This window comes from Diceros bicornis, chromosome 5 (genome assembly GCF_020826845.1).
Source record: "Diceros bicornis minor isolate mBicDic1 chromosome 5, mDicBic1.mat.cur, whole genome shotgun sequence".
Lineage (NCBI taxonomy): Eukaryota > Metazoa > Chordata > Mammalia > Perissodactyla > Rhinocerotidae > Diceros > Diceros bicornis.
The window spans coordinates 76,291,238-76,308,761 of NC_080744.1; the positions used below are offsets into that span (position 1 = coordinate 76,291,238).

Below are 17,524 nucleotides of genomic sequence, written 5' to 3' on the forward strand. Positions count from 1 at the left end.
TTAAATTCCACTGGCAAATAAAAACTTTTCTAAGCTATGCTATTTTACCACATGTAAAGATTTCTCTAAGTTATACAATGAACTGTGTTCTATTTGTATGCAGACACATCTGAAAACAATAAGCAAAGGCAGAAAAACAGTTACAATGACATTTCCACCATGATGAATCTTGTCATAAAAGAAAGACATATTATACTAGACACTACACATATTTACCACGGCCTAAAAATTGAATGCATTGATCTAATGAACACAGAGAAGCTAGATTTAACATCTCTTCTTTGGCTAACAAAAATGGTTCTATCCTAATAAGTTGATATGTATTTACAATGATGTCTATCCACGTAGAGAACTAGATGTTAAACAAAAAATATTTAACATTATAATACTGTTTATAACAAAATATATAACAATATCTACCAGAAATGAATTAATGTTGAGAGACAATTTAAACAACTGCACTGGTGAAAGAAAAAAATAGTATACTTCTGTTTAACATTAGAATATTTTACAAAATATATGTAGATTACCAACATCTGAGCATGGAGTAAATTCTGGAGGCTGTTCGAAAACTCTCTCTGTACATACGCATGCATATAAACACAGTCCTCCAAAACTCCTCATTCTCTATCTCCTAAATTCAGCTCTTTTACAAAGCAATCTAGAATCTCCTCTCAGCAACCAATAAAAATATATTCTAACAATTGAAATGCCCAAAATGTCAGCCATCTCTATGCCTGACAAGATGATATAACAGTACTTTTTTAATATGTACACAGAGCAATAAAAAAGCCCACTCAACCCTGAACAGGCAAGTGTTCACAGAGGCTGCCTCTTGTGCAACAATTCCATCATGAGAATAAAATCTCTTATCATACAAATTCTAACATAAAGACCATTTACACAATAACATCTACATCCACATAAAGCAGACTTAATAAAATTTCTTACATGACAGTTATATGCAGAACAATCCTCTTCCCCTCAAAAAACTCACAGCAATAATCCAATCAAATGATTTTAAATACACATCATTCAGGGGTATTCTAACAATTCTATTTCTATAATCATGTATTAAAATATTTTTTCTATATATTTTAGCAAATCTGTTAGCAATCACAATATACTAAGAAATGTCACAATTAAATTTGATTATTTCATACAAAGCATTCTCAAAATGCACATAAAAAATAACTAATGCTTTACTTTTTTTTTTCTGATTAATGTATTAAACACTCCTCTGCCCATTTCTTTTCTGCTATCCATAAGCACTCAAACAATGAATACAGAATTATGTACAGCTTTACAAAATGTCCTCAGAATTTCTTTCTGATATTTTTTCCAGAAGACAATTTTACCAAACATGTTTTTAGAAACTTCCCTAAGAAATCAGCTCTATTATCGTGGCACCCATTTAAAAAGTATTTAAAAATAGTACATTTATATTTATAAATGTAGGTTTATGCTGCAGTATTACATTCCAAGAAAGATTAAGCTAAGAAAGAATACAATAAAACTATTAGATGTTGAATTTCCTTTTCTTCTTCTCCTAACATCCAATATACAGTTCATACATATTCACCATTCACTGAGTATTTTATATTTCCATTTCAATACCATTACCCAAACTCAATTTTCCTAAATATTTAAATAAATTCTTAAGCTATATACATCTAGTAAAGTAGTTAACAGGATCAGATTCCACATTGTTTTAAAATGCTAGTGGGGGGACACACTAAGATCTCTGTTTATCACATATGCATACAAATGCCACATATGCAGGGATTTTACTGGTAAATCTTTCGAAGGCAAGGTGACACTCCACAGCAAGAAAAACATTTCTCCCCCCTACCAAATTCAAAGATTACCAATTAAACGTAAATATTTGAATGGCAAGATGAAGTTCAGGACAGTATAAATCTATTTTTATTTTATCTGTCATTCTGTAGCTGGTGAAGCTTCCAGCTCAACTCAAGACATTCTGTTGTTCCTTTTCTATCCACATATTCCTGCAGGGCTGGCTTACATGTACTTGCGATGGTCCAGACTAGCTCAATACTAATGTAGTTTTATCCACTTGAAATAATTTTCAATTCAGTTCTCACACACTTGCATTTTTGGGAGGAATCTGGTATGAGAGATGCTGTCCTGATGCTGTTGGACCAGGAAAATGAATACAGAGTTGAAGATCTATAAAGTGGCTCTACACGGGTGTCCTGGCCAAAGACCCCTTAAATTGGCATGAGATTAAGACTTCCACAGCAGTCTGTAAGTAAAATTTCTCAGAATACTCCAGAAGAATATGGAAACTACAATTTTATCAACGCAGGAGCAGACACTCAGGCTATACTCACTCTCCTGCTCACCTATGTTAACGGAAAAAAGATTTGCAAATCTACTCTAAATCTTCCTGGGTTGCAATCACGTTGCCTCCTGTTGTACAAAATTCTCAAGATTTTTATCCAGAGGATAAGTGTGAAGGAATGTCACAAAATTTATGAATCCAAATGTTCAGTGACTAGAAGTGGAAAATTTCCAGTTTTGACTGTGGCAAAAGATGCTCTAAATATTATCAGTTCATATAATCTTCGTCCTCTGATTATTGCTTGTTTATAATACTCTTGAAACATGTCAAATGCAGATTTATGAAGAAACATGATGTGGTTCATCATCTTTCCCAAAGACTGATTTGGCAGACAGATGAATTAGAGAATCTGAAGCTAGAAGTAAAGCGACCAGTTAGAAGTTTTAATACAGTTCAAATATGACAAAACTCGCAAATAGGTAGCTCCAGAACAGCCATCTAATGGAGTCTGAACAGTATCTATTGTGCAATATATTTCCTAATTTTCTGGATGAAATCCTTGTCCATCTTTCTTAGACTCCCGATGTAAGACAGCCATTTCCCTTACCGCCTAGTTGGCATCAACATTTTACATCTGTATAATTGATAGTCAAATGTATCATACAATGATTTTAAAAGGATGGTTATGAATGAGTTTGAGATATTTCACATTTACTTGCTATTTTCTTCTTTTAATTATCTATACATGTTTTTGTCATTTTTTATTTTATTTTTTTGTGAGGAAGATTGGCCCTGAGCTAACATCTGCCAATCCTCCTCTTTTTGCTGATGAAGACTGGCCCTGGGCTAACATCCATGCCCATCCTCCTCCACTTTATATGGGACCCTGCCACAGCATGGCTTGACAAGCGGTGCGTCGGTGTGCACCAGGGATCTGAACCTGCAAACCCCGGGCCACCACAGTGGAGCGCGAGCACTTAACCGCTTGCGCCACTGGGCCGGCCCCTGTTTTTGTCATTTTAGAAACAATCATTTGAAGTCTTTTCATTTATACCAAGTTGTAGATGTTTATGTACATTACAAAAACCAAAGGAATAAATAACCAATATATTTTGCCAACCTAAATTAAATCATATGATTGATACATTTTCACATATTTTTATGTGACCAAGTACTCTGTTACCCACTAACAAATAAGCTGTGTCATATACTCTTCAACAATAATGCCCTCTTGATTTTTAAGAGATTTGTATAAGGGATAAGTTCAAATGAACATGTATTGTTGTTTTTTTTCTTTTTTAACATGGAAGATTTATTCTCCAGTGAGCTACTAGACTCAAACAGGTAGAGGCATCCAACAAAGAGTTGACAACCTTAAGGAACACCCTTTTCTCTTTCCACCAAAGGCCCAAATAGAAATTTGGCACTCTTGTTTAAGTATCTCTCTGATGGAATATGCAAATTGAGTTTAAGATACTATCACCCAATTCTCTGCTTCCAGCAATGTGGCACAATAAAATGTCCTCATTTCTTGACTTGAACCCTTACAAAGAATGAGAAAATGGAGAGTTAAACTGGAAGCTGAATTCTGCCTATAACACAAATTTCTTGTACCTTTTGTTCGTCCATGTGTTGATTATACCAATAACTGTGCTAACAATATATCAATATAATAAAATTCTTAACTATCCAAACACCTACAAGATGCTAATTATTATGCTAGGCCTTGGAGAACAGTAATAATGCCACCAAGGCCTATGGTGAACCATTAATGTTTTGTTCTCCTCATAAAGAAAGAATATCAGAAAAGTTAGTCTATATCTTCTTGTAATCATTTTACCAAATGTTGCCATGTTATAATCTTATACAAACAAAATTATTATTCAGTAAGTCAAGGCTTTTATGCAAGTTTCTTCATTGTGACGTCAGCAATTTTTGAGGGATGCAATATTTCTATTGCTATTCTGACATCACTAAGGGCTATAATTCACTCAGTCGAGAAAACACCCAGTATGTCTAAAATTCAAAGCCACAGTGTCCAGCCAAGCTCACTAGAGAGGGTTACACACACTATGCAAAAGATAATTAGATAAATACAAAGCCCCCAATTTTCTGCCATCCTACAAAAGTAAGAAAATCAGTATCATTGCAATAATTTATTCTCATAGAAATCTTAAGTTACAATTTTTTAAAAGCCTGTGTGATTTCTTACTTTATTCAGTCCAAGCCACAGAAAAGAAGTCTCTGGTTCCTTCTACAACTGCTACAGCATGGGGAGTGACTCTGACTTGATCTATATCTACATATTTACATTCTTAAGCATGCTGAAACCTGGAAGAATCGCCAACTAAAGTAGCTAATTTAAGTTTATAAGTGAACAGTCCATTATAACACTCTTCCTATAGAGAAGCATCATTAGAAAACAGTACTAGATTTCAATAACTAAATATAGCCACTAGAGAATCTACAGGCAAGCTATAACATCTATGTTCAAATTTCCCCCAGAAAACAGTATTTCTCGAACTCACCACCCAGAAATCCACTGGTATTGCCAGTTAATGGCCAACTTAAAATGATCCAAAAGCTGACACTTAAAATAAAACAAGACATAAGCCTACATGCCAAGTAATTCAAATTATGCATAGTTCAATGACTTAACACAGACCACAAACCAGATAAACCTTACCTCAAAAGTCTAAGTATTAGGCAAAAATTATTTCTAGGAAATCAACACACTGTTCACTAAGATCGTTATCTACTCTGAAAAATGTTTTAAAAAACATGTACTGTTTTTTGAAATTTTTTTATTGATCATTTTCCTCCAACGTGAGCTTAGTGAAAATTTGTGTCGTTGAGAAAATTATCAAAAATAAATGTTTCCTCAAATGAGGTATATAATTTAATGTATACTGGCAATTTGTTCTTCTAAGATATACAGATTCATATTCTTAAAGAAATTATAGGATTGTCTCTCCTACACATTTGACTCCAATGGCTATTATCAGTCATTCCTATTTTGTTATAATCTTGCAACAAAAAAATACAGTATTTCGCACTGACGTTGATTATTATATAAGACAACCAGTTGTCCTCCAAAATTCCCTGGTCGTTTTCATACTTATAAATATTCTGTAACATATTTTGTTATGTAATCCATATAAATTAGCAATCATAAAAGCACTTTCAGAAAATAAATATTTTATTCTGAATAAAACCCAGTTGTTCTCCACGTGTGGTGCCTAAACCAGCAGCATCTGTAAACATCTCAGACCTAGACCTACTGAATCATAAACTGCCTCGAATTGTGCAAGCCCTCTAGGTGATTCTCATATGTACAAAAGTTTGAGCAAGTCTGATTTAATCTAAGCTGCCTAGCAACGCACCACTCTTTACCCATTTCAGTCTGTTCATTGCAGGAACAGACATCTGATCAACACATCTTGCTCATCACAATAATCTCAACAGAAGACATAATATTGCCTACATAGTCATCACAAGAAAGGACACAGAACCTAACATGGCAAGCAGGCTGAGACCCACACACTGAAGTTAAACAAAAAGTAGCAGGTAAATGGTTAATTCTGACTCCTAAGCTACCCCACTGTTCCAGTATTCAAATAGGGCAGCTTTCCTATTGTCAATAATTGAAACAACCTGGATACTGCTCTGAATCTACATGTATCCCTTCATACCTGAACAACACAAGGACATGCTACAATCACTTTAAACACTAGCTTTTTCCATCTTCTCTTCCTTTCATCTACCACTGCACTCACCATCTATTACTAACTCATTCCTTCCACTACTCTCTCACCAAATTTCTCCCATCATAAATCAGCTTGGGTGGACTTCAGATTCCATTTGCAGGAATGAAAGCTGTCATCAAGCTCAAGAAACAATGAGATCATAAAACCACACCTCCCTCCTCCAAAAAAAAAAAACAAACAAACAAAAACTGACCCTCTTCCAGGGATTCATATTTACAGGGAGTTTTCTTTAGGTCACCCATAAAGAAGCCTCACCCCAAGAATGGGGTTATTTGGATAGCGCTGAGCCAACAACCACAACTGCATCCTTTCTCCCAGAATAATTGACCAATGGTACCAAACATTCAAAGTCAAATGACCCTATGTCAAACACTACACCTCAACAGACCCCAAACTCATTCCTTTCCTTTCTCACTCAACTGTATGCTTCTAATCTAATTCAGTTAGTAGCAAAGGTAGCTCCCTTCTCTCAATTCATCCAGCAGCAACCCTACCAGCCAGGATCAGGATCAGGAACACTAAGAGAAACCAAACAAACCAGAGAGGTCATAAATATAGTAAAGTTTCTGGCAGGAAAACAGGAACTTGATAAGAGAAATAACTGTGAAAAAACTTCTCTAGCTCACTTTAAAATTAAGGTATTCTTCTGAACCCTAAAAGCTTTTCACTATAAACTACTCACTTGTTACAGTATCAACACCCACATTATTTATTCATATACACACACAGCTTAAATTAAGGTGACTACTTAAGGATAAGATCTTGGTATATTCAACTGTTCATGGTACCTTTTTTATATAGGTTTTTCCTAAATTACCTGTTTACTTACTACTCAACCCCTTAATAGCTAGTATAAGCAAAGTGCAAACACCCAGTCACAGAATGCCAGTCACAGATAACCAAAGATTCATTACTCATACAAGTAAAGATAAATATTAAACAATAATGTGTGATTAAAAACTTGACTCAAAAAAATGCATGGCATTTACCAAATAGTTCCTCTCTCCAGGGCTCAACATCAACAACTGAAAAATGCCAATTTCATTCCCTTGAATCACAAATTGTCAAACCTTCGAAATCTCCATCTATGTCTTGCCAAGAAAATAAAAATGGTAATTTATTAAGAATTAGAGTCATCTCTCTAAATGTAACTTTACCATTCTGCTCAAAACATAGGTCTTGGGGCCGGCCCCGTAGCTTAGCGGTTGAGTGCACACTCTGCTACTGGAGGCCCGGGTTCGGATCCTGTGCGCGCACTCACGCGCCACTTCTCCAGCCATGCTGAGGCGGCGTCCCACATACAGCAGCTAGAAGGATGTGCAACTATGACATACAACTATCTACTGGGGCTTTGTGGAAAAAAAAGAGGAGGATTAGCATGGATGTTAGCTCAGGGCTGATCTTTCTCACAAAAAAAAAAAAAAAATTAAGTCTTATCTTAGACCAAAGCTATGTCTCAACAACAAACTAGCAGGTTTTTATTCATGTAGTAATTGGAGCTGGCTCATCGAGGCTGGGGACATGCAGTCAGTAAACTCTGGTACAAGGGTACAACTGGGTGATGCTAATAATGAAGGAAAAAAAAAACAGCACAGTTGCTCCCAAGTCCTTACTTTCTTGAAGTTACTGCTTGAAATGCATAATAAGAAAGACAAAGATAAAATATACCAATGCTACAAACATTAAAGATGCTCTACAAAAAGAAACTGTAGTAGTGAACCCAGAACCAACCTGCCTCTATTTCACTGGAAAAACCTACAGCTCCATTCTCTCTAACCTGTACAATATTTATGAGGAAAATCTTGTGAAACGGACAGTTTAAGAACCTATATTCATAAAATGTGTGTCTCAAGTCCTTGGATTGACATATGCTGGACTACAGAGTACTGACATTGAGCTTTGCATCATCATGCTCATTAAATATAGCTCATCATAAATCTAGCCAAGGTCTTTCTCCCAACTCTGTATGGAGACTAATACCTGCAAGACAGAACATCTCTATTAACAGCAAGTCCCCTGGATTGGGAGAATGATCATCCTTACGTAACAATGAAAGTTAAATGGAAGCAATATCATTCAACTGACACAGAACTAAGGTGAAAATATGGAAAAAACATCAAAGACAATAAAAACTCAGCAATCTGCCAAAAAAACATTGAGATCTTTGGTGTCTCAGAATTAAATATAATAGCTTATAATCTACTTCTATAAGCAAATCACCCAACAAATTTAAAACTGATATATTTGAATGTCACCACAGACATAATATTAAAAACAAATATAGTATAAACTTCCTATTTTCCCCAATAACTTATTATAAACCAATGTAAAGACCTAGATTGCACTGAAAACATCCACCAAAATATTCCAGAGTTAAGTGTAAAAAAAATAATATGGAAAAATCAATAAGAACGGTCAAATATAATTAAGGCAGATCAAACAGATGAATCACAAAATCCAACAAGTCTACTGATACACTGCATTTTGGAGCATTCTAAAGGTCCAAGCTATGTTCTAACATCTCTTATATAAAGAACCAAAGTGGTATGCTAAAATAACTCAAATCAAGAGCATATACTACTTCTCCTGAGACATGTCTACCAACAGACAAGAAATTACTGATATTGGGCACTGTATCTATTTAACTTTATTTTTCTTATCATAGCACAAATGATTACATTTGTGATCACAAATAACTCTATAAATAGCTGTAGAAATAAGTTTTATAAAATATGGCAATCGAGGGACCAACGAATTCAGATGTACAAATATCTAACCCCTCTAAGTTATTATTTTACCTCATCAGCTGTAAATCAAATACAAAATGATTCACAATCATCAAACATCCAGTTTAGCTTTGGGGTTTTTTTCTTGAATCTTGGCCACCTCACCTACTTAATATTAATCTTGGTCACCAAACAAAATTAACCCAGCCAAGTGTTCTCCTATTAACCATTTCTTTCCACATCAGAACTTCCTAAATCATAGGCAAGGAGTCATTATGTTAGCAAAGTGGATTCCAGAGCCAACTGAGATGACGTTGCATGTAGAAGGAACTCATGGAACTGTTTCTTCTAATATGCATCTCTGACAGCAAAGGACACTATGGTCAGGACGGCACGTCCTCTTTTAGTACAAGGTAGAAGTTCCTTGAGGTTTCTTCCTCTACTATTTGAGAGGCTGAATAAAGTATACTATAGCCAACACCCAGCTGCTCCCCTACTCTAACTGCTTACTCACTATTGGCAGAGATGGACTTGCTGCATGAAAACCTGAAGCTGTTTATCAACATTCACATCTAGAACAAACATATCCTTGGAACCAGACTTCACATTCTTGGCTCTTCTATTAGGCCTTCGTTATCTCACTAAGCAAGAAAGGTCCTCTCAATTTTGTGAACTCAAATAGTATTTCTTTGTTTCCACTTTTTGACCAAAATTGACTAAAATTTATCCCCACAAATACATTGTAAAGCTTCATGACTAGGTACTTAGCTCGAATAAAACTAGTCCTGGGAAATGCTAAGTAGTTTGACTGGCCCCTACCTACAAACAGCTGACTACTTAAGAGTGTTAAGAGTATGTAGTTAGGCTTAGATTCTAATCACAGATATTCTACTCTAAGCAAGTTAACTGTAAAGTATCTAAAAACTTGTATTCTAACAGTTTTAAAAAATGAGTCATGCTGTCACATTTCTTAAACATCTACTGTATAAGAGGCTTTATACTTGCTGATCAAGTGCAGACAACTGAAGGGAAAAAAAAAAAGCAAAATAAATTGTCTTCAAACACCAACAGCCTCCACGCGAAGGTACTTACCACATTCGTTGTGTTTCATAATATTAGTTCGTCTTCTTCCTGGACATCACTTAGTCAAAACTCTGGCATTCAGTGTTTGATCCAAGAGATGATAAGTCTCCTTTTTACATGTCCTCGCTTCCATCTCCCCACACACATGTGCCTTCTGGGATCCAAGGATGAGCTTCCTTTTTTGCTTTCATCAGCATGCATACATATATACATGCGGCAAAAAACAAAAAAAAAAAGAAGAAGAAAAAAAGAATTATCTCAGAATATCTATGAAAATAAAAAAGGGATGTCTGAGTAACTGGCAAAGTGTACTACTACACCTGCCATTTCTAAGTATTCAAAGTTTTCACATGTCAAGCCAACATTCTCTCTTGAGAATAATGTTCTCTGAAAAATCGTGAGGCACATTGACTGGATTTCAGAGTGTCACTTTAAGCTCAAATTTTGAAATCATTATATTCAGACAAGGTCCTGTGTCATCATGAACCTAGCCAAGGCCTCTGAAATACACTCTTTCTTTTCTTTACAAAGTTATTTTACCTGAAGCGGTTTAAGTTTCTCTTCTAAACGCAGCTAATCCGATTTTCAGCCTCATTGCGACACTACTGGGTAGGATCCACATTGACACATCAGATAATTCAGTGATCAAATTCTCTCTTCCTTTCAGAGTGATCAACTAAGTGGGCAAAAAGGCATTGCTTAAGACTGAAAAAGTTGCAATACAAAAAACCCATGATAACATCCTTTGCTTTACTTATTTAATAAAATTCAAAATACTGAGCACTATTATATGCATGGCCAGTTCACGGGAAATGGAATGCAAAGATGAGTCAGACAGAATCTGGTAATTTATTATCAACTGGGTAACATGTATTTGAAAATTTCACATAATATAGTAGAAGCTGTAACTGACTACTTGCTGAAACCAATCAAGTTTTATTTGAAATGAACACAGTATGTTTTTCTTATCTTGGAAACGAGATTATGAAAATTCTAGACAAGTATTATCACATAATTTCATAAACTAGTTGAATTGTTCTATTACAAGTGAAGACCTACAAAAAATAAAATGTTTTGCTCACAAAAATTACAAGACTTCTGAGCTCACTCATATGAGGAATCTAAAAAAGCTGAACTTATAGAAACAGTAGAATGGTAGTTGCCAGGGGTTTAGGATCAGGCGAAACAGAGATGTTGATCAAAAGGTATAACTTTTCAATGATAAGACAAGTAAATTCTACGGATGTAACGTACAGCAGTGACTATAGTTAACAATATTGTACTATATACTTGAAATTTGCTAAGACAATAGATCTTAAATGTTCTCACCACAAAAAGACAATGGTAACTATGTTAGGTGATGGATGTGTTAACTAATCTTACTGCAGTAATCTTTTCACAATATGTATCAAATCACCATGTTGTACATTTTAAAATTATGCAATGTTTTTTATCAATCATATATTGATGAAGCTGGAAAAAATTACGGGACTTCTAAAATTTGACGTGATTACATGATTAAAAACCAATGAGTTTATGAAGGCAGGGAGCTACATCACTTTTGACATGCTTTTATAGTTTACCTATCATATAAACACTGAATACCACAAATCACTTAAAATAAAAGTTTAAGGTAGCATAACTATGAAATCCCAGAATTCTATATGAAACTGTTCTGTAAACCACAATAAAAACCTATATCGATATGCAATGTATACATATTTATAGAGTCACAGTTAATAAATGTGACCACAAGTCATTGCCCAACTGTGTTTTAGATGAAATGTACTTATAGGAATGCAGGAAAAATTATAAGGGACAGCAAGAATTTACTGCCTTTAAAATGTTGTAATACAATTCATTTAGAGCAAAATGAATATTTGAAAACTAGTATGTTAGTATGCGTTCCCAGTAGAACTCTGCAGAAGCTTAGATCTAGCAACCCATAACAAACGATCACACCTACACGCTATTACATGAATATCTGTGTCCCGAACTGTCTTTTAGTAGATGTTCCACATTCATGGTTCTCAAAAAATCAAGGAAGTTCTAGGCAGAGAATAGTATTATCACCACAGCAAAATAGCCACTAGCAGAATCTTGAGTTCTTGTCACTCACCTCTAACTTGCAAAAGAGGCCATCTTTAGTTAAGGAAATATTAGAGAACAGGTTCTCTTCAAACATACTGCACGATCGCTGATGTCCAACTCTAAGGGCCATCCACGCCAGCAGATCTAAGCGAAGAGGAATGTTTTCCTTCCAAAACCAGAAAAAGTACCAAAAATTATTCAAAGTTGGTCCAGAGAGCAGACTTATTAGAAAACAAGGCTCTTTAGATTCCATCTATATAGATTTTAGAGCACAAGTATCGGTCATGTGTATCAGTCAATTTTATCTTAACAGAATGGCTTTGCCTCCAGAGACCTAGATAAAGCACTTTGCCTGGAGCTCTGGTAACCAGGAAGTTTCAACATTCAGAAACTCTAAAAAAAACCATCACATCTGTATTATACAAATCTCCTAAACCAAGGAAGGCGTGGCTACATTATATTCCTTACCTGACAGTGACCATCAATCTTAGAAACTACTCTGAGAGAGACTCGAGTACATCAAGTATATACTAAAAAGTAGATAAAGTTGGTGACAGCACTGTAGTCATTTTTAAGGTCCCTTTTCCTTGGGAGACTATTACTTGAAAAGCCATGATTTAAAAGATGGAAAAGGGAGGGGGTGACCTGGTGGCACAGCAGTTAAGTTCACGCATTCCACTTCAGTGGACCAGAGTTTGCCAGTTCAGATCCTGGGTGCAGACCTACTCACTGCTCATCAAGCCCTGCTGAGGCAGCGTCCAACATAGAAGAGCTACAACTCTACACGTATGATACACAACTATGTACCAGGGCTTTAGGGAGAAAAAAAGAAAAAGAGGAAGATTGCCAACAGATCTTAGAGTAGGGCCAATCTTCCTCAAAAAAAAAAAAAGATGGAAAAGGTGACATACACACCTCTGCTGGTATAAGTAAAGGAAAAGACACAATCAGTCTACTAGTCTTATGTTATTAAGGGTTTATACCAATCTCTAACTGTAGTATTTTACAAGCTAATTCCTACAATCAGTAAGGATTCACTCATCGCCTAGTTGAAACCTTAGCAGTAAAACCTAAAAACCTCCTCCCTCTTCCTTTTAAAAGTAGATTTCAATGTTTCATAACAAACTCAAATACAACTAGACACTTGGGCATTCCTTAACTATTTAACTGGAGAGACTGTCTACTCCTCTGAATACTTCCAGTACATCATTCATCGATGCAGCTGATAATAATCTGTACATTAGAGTCAATTATATTTTAGGGTGTTAAGTTATCTTTAACTAACACAACTTATCTCAAACATGTAATTGCTCTGGCTCCCCTTACCCAGGCTCTGCCATTCATTTAAAAATTTATAAGTAAATACTTACTCACTGGTAGGGAATGATGACCATTCCAGGACTGTGTCATCTACTCTGATCAGAAGGCACAATGGCATCGTAGAAGCTTATCAATTGAGGTAAACTTCCAAGGAAAAGGAGTACCTCCTATTCTATATGCTTTGATTTAATGAAGCAAGTCTGAGTCAGTACCACCATTTCCTTTAATAGGTGGCCTTACAAGGCCTTTCATCCCATTCTCTACTTCCTTTCAGTTATGTATGGCACAGTAAAGTGGAGGAGGCCATGTGTGTCTTGGCTCGACCACTTAACCACCCACCCCGGGTCAAGAGTTTCCTTATGTGTAAAGAATATTAACTGATACCAGTCACTGCACAAAGTGGAAGTTAGGAAACTGAAACAAGCAGCACAATCATTTTGTCATAAGAATTAAAGAGAAAATTATATGAGTTGCTAAACAGGATTCACCTCATCCATAAGTTCAAGACCAGAAAAATCCCAGTCTTCACTCTGACCTCAACAAAATCAACAGGCAAAAAAATGTACAAGTACCTCACAGTTTCATTGCTCTATGCATTTATTAGTTAATATTAATTCAGCAAAGGGGACAAAAGCTCACAAACACTCTACACAGTTTCACAAGACACATTGCAGGAAAAAAGTGACTAAGAAGGATCAACAGTATCCTAGGGTCTTGGTGGTCGCATTCCTGGGGGAGGTGGACCTGGAAAAGAAAAAGTAAAATTAGAAAAAGAACATATAAACATTCAGGGGCCTGGCTGGCAACACTGAGCACATGTGTATCCATTCACCTCTAATTCCGGGTGGAGGGGGTCTCATTCCTGGAGGGGGCATGCCTATTGGCGTCCCTCGAGCAGGGGGAAGCCCAATTGGTGGGCCCATGGGTGGTCTCATACCAGGTGGAGGAGCCATAATGCCTAGAAAAGAAACACAGCAGCAATAAAGGCCTCATAAATCAGCTCAGCTAAGATGACAGAATTAAACACAAGATAATATTTAAAGAAATGGGCCCAGGTACCAAGTAGAGAGTTGAACTATTTCTCCTTGACCATTACCAAGTCAGTCATTCCCAACTCAAGAGTTGATAGCCTTTCATTAAAAACCAATATTCAGAAGTGGGAAACATAATCCAAGCAACTAGTAAGGTACTTAGGATGGGTCTTAACTCAGTATCTTCTTAGTGAGAGCTGGTTTTAGTCATCACTTTCTCAAGATGACACAATCTCTTCACAGACCCATACCTATATCTCAGAACCAAATTCTTTTACTTCTTGTTCATCAATTCCTTACCTGGTGGGGGGGTTGCTCGGCCCACAGGTGTGGGTGGAGTCCCCCGTCCTGGTGGGTACTGAGTCGGGGCTCCAGCAATGCTGGCAGTAGCAGCAACTGCAGCAGCTGCCACAGTGCCTCTTCCCTGTGGAGTCATTACCTGAGAAGGCATGGTCAGAAATTAAAGGTAAGGCATATCCTCATATTACTCAAACACAGAAAATAAATGGTGGACCATGACCTATTAAATAGGAAATCATTATGGCAATTTTGCACTTCTCCCATTATCTCATTTAAAAAATCTTGGATCAGTAACACATTCTCTTTTAAACTGACCATGACACTTTCTAATTTAATAAACCTTTTTGCATTTTCTCAACTCTGTTTTATCCTTCCATACTTCCCTGAAAGTAAAGAAACTGAAACAAAGTCATCTGAGTGAAAGCAGGATGTCACCTGCTTTAAACCAACAGCAGTAAGTTAATCTTATCAAAGTGACTTTAATCTATTCCCTTCCTAACATATATTTGTGTCCCAAGTGATCTCTATAGCCTACGCTGCTTACATAGTACAGGATGTACACTTAGGCTTTTAAATCCCCTCAGCCTCAGGTTCTAGGCACTTCCTCCCAATAATATAAAACCTTCTCCTTGTTCCTCACCTGTTGGGATGGCCCCCCAACCCCTCGGACAGGGCCTGCTAACCCAGCAGGAGCCTGGGGAATTGGAACACCAGCTGGTACACCTCTGCCAGCTGCTCTGCCAACCCCAGGACCTCCTGCAGCTCCAGCAAGTGGTACCCGAGCAATACCAGTCTGAAACAAGAAAAATTATAGCTTGAAATCAAATGATTTACCAACGTTATCAATAACCTTATTCCTAAAAGATCACTCCTTCCCACCATTTTCCCACATGACATATCTCAAATTAGCTCTGTATTCAAAGGAATAAATGGACAAGTGCACCATGGAGGCATCCTATAGATTAAATGTATATTTGTCAAACTGTGAGTATATGTATTTTTATGACCCTACCAAGAGAAAATAAATCAGCAACTCCTACCCTTATCTAGGTAGTACCCAGCACATAGAATAATTCATCAGAAAATCCTTAATCCCCAAGTATAGACAAGCAAGAACTGACATCAGGTGCTAGGCACTTTTGACTTGACAAAGGTACATAACATTGTGCCTCTGTTGTACCCTGCTTTAGCAAACATCTCAAGTAATGTGATGTCCTTCCACATTAATGTTCTGTCCTGCCCTACATCTTCCTTACATCTTTAGGGGGTGGTCCCTCCACAGTCATGGAAACCAAGTTCTCCCCACGCAGCAACACCAGACCCAAAACCCGCTTTTCTTCACGCTCTGGCTGCTTCGCATTCTTTGGCCTATAAATCAGAAGTAAATTTCAGTAAGATAAGTTAGGGATTGCTCACTCACTAAAATATTTAAAGATCATTAGGTATCAATTAAGACAATAACTGATGCCAAGGTGCTCATGCTCAGTTAGTTGTGACCAAAAAAAAACTAGACTCAGTTAATATTAAGAGTAAATGGTAAAGATCTTTTCCTATCAAACTTTAATCTTCCAGAATGTTCCCTCAATGTTAAACTACAGCAAAACTTATTTCTTCTTTATGAAACAGATGCAAGTGACATGGCTAAGACTTTTAAGAAAGGCAAAACTGAAACCTCAGTTTTCACACGCTAAGATGCAAAGTAAATTTTTTAAAATCATTTTTTAACTAAATAAGTAAATCTTGATGGCAGACAACTGAAATAAGGAATGGCAACAGTAACAGGCAATGAGGGTATACCAAATGGTAAAGGAAAAAAAAAAACCTTTGAGTAACAGACACCTGTGTATTTCTAGCCTTACCACTTACTATATAACCATGAGAAATAAAAAATTAAAAACCCCTGCAATTCTAGTTTCTTCCACTGTCAGCAGCAAACATCATACATGCATGAGGCTTATACCACATAATACGTGTAAAAGCAACTAATACAGTACCATTTAACAAACCCCAGTGAGTACTATCACAGAGAATAATGCACGACTTAAAGCGTTATTTAGATGAAATTATCCCTGTAACTTTGTGAGAAGAGTGAAACAGAGAAATTAAGAATATGTCTAAAGCTCATATCAAACGTCTTTAGTGTTTATCAACATCATAAGGTTTTTTATTATTTTCAGTAAAGAAATGGACTATTTAAACAAAAAAAAAAATTTACACTGAAGCATCCACCATCCTAGAATTTCTGAAATTATCCAACTTGGTATGTAGGAAGCAGACTAAGAAGAAATGAAAAGGCAAGGACAGAGACTATATTATGAATTCTATTCAAATTTGAGAAGAGCAGACTTAAGACTACACCAGGCAGGCAAAGTTGAATATCACCTTTTTTTCTCATATTTAAAAAACCTAAGTGAAGTGGCCAAATTAAATTTCTGGACAGTGTATCTTTAACTCTGAGAATACAAGAAATCAAGCCAGGGACCAAGGTGATGCCTTGTTAAGTTCTGCACCAATATAAAAGCCCGAAACAAAGTCATCTGAGTGAAAGCAGGATGTCACTCAAGTCTACTAAGTTCTACGCTCTTGTTGCACACAGTTAAAGCTCCGCAATCACAGGTGCAGACGGTGGCCTCATGTGGTAAGGCACAAGCACAAAGAGGTTAAAATGAAATGGGAAAATCACAAAGATAAATAAGCAAAGGGAGTTAGACACTGACACCAAATCAACACTCAACATGATTCAGACAAAAAAAAGGGCATGCAAAGAGGCTGGATGAACAAATGCTAGACCTGGCCTGGAGTACTCTAATCACATCCCAAATCCTCAACCATCAAGAAAAACTGCTGTTCTTAAGATCCCTTCAGTCTGAAGGAATGCTGCAGAAGCCAACCTATAACATT

General features: G+C 36.4%; 1 protein-coding gene and 3 non-coding genes across 6 annotated transcripts in view; all 4 read right to left on the reverse strand.

The window, feature by feature from the left end:
• Positions 1–17,524, reverse strand: part of SNRPN (small nuclear ribonucleoprotein polypeptide N) — a 29,481-nt gene that overhangs the window by 10,296 nt on the left and 1,661 nt on the right. For 2 of the 3 annotated variants that reach the window (XM_058542259.1, XM_058542261.1), the window contains exons 3-8: positions 15,880–15,991; positions 15,264–15,416; positions 14,624–14,762; positions 14,125–14,250; positions 12,001–14,036; positions 9,891–10,557 (exon numbers count right to left, since the gene is read on the reverse strand). In XM_058542259.1, coding sequence (XP_058398242.1) covers positions 13,999–14,036; positions 14,125–14,250; positions 14,624–14,762; positions 15,264–15,416; positions 15,880–15,991 — 568 coding nt within the window. In that variant the 3' untranslated portion in view covers positions 9,891–10,557; positions 12,001–13,998. The remainder of the gene's footprint in view (positions 1–9,890; positions 10,558–12,000; positions 14,037–14,124; positions 14,251–14,623; positions 14,763–15,263; positions 15,417–15,879; positions 15,992–17,524) is intronic. The other variant, XM_058542260.1, reaches the window with a different exon arrangement.
• Positions 6,152–6,218, reverse strand: LOC131406673 (small nucleolar RNA SNORD108). Its single transcript, XR_009220299.1, has one exon. It is a non-coding gene; the product is annotated as a small nucleolar RNA SNORD108 (small nucleolar RNA).
• LOC131406670 (small nucleolar RNA SNORD64) lies at positions 7,946–8,012 on the reverse strand. Its single transcript, XR_009220296.1, has one exon. It is a non-coding gene; the product is annotated as a small nucleolar RNA SNORD64 (small nucleolar RNA).
• Positions 10,296–10,369, reverse strand: LOC131406674 (small nucleolar RNA SNORD107). The gene has a single exon (XR_009220300.1). It is a non-coding gene; the product is annotated as a small nucleolar RNA SNORD107 (small nucleolar RNA).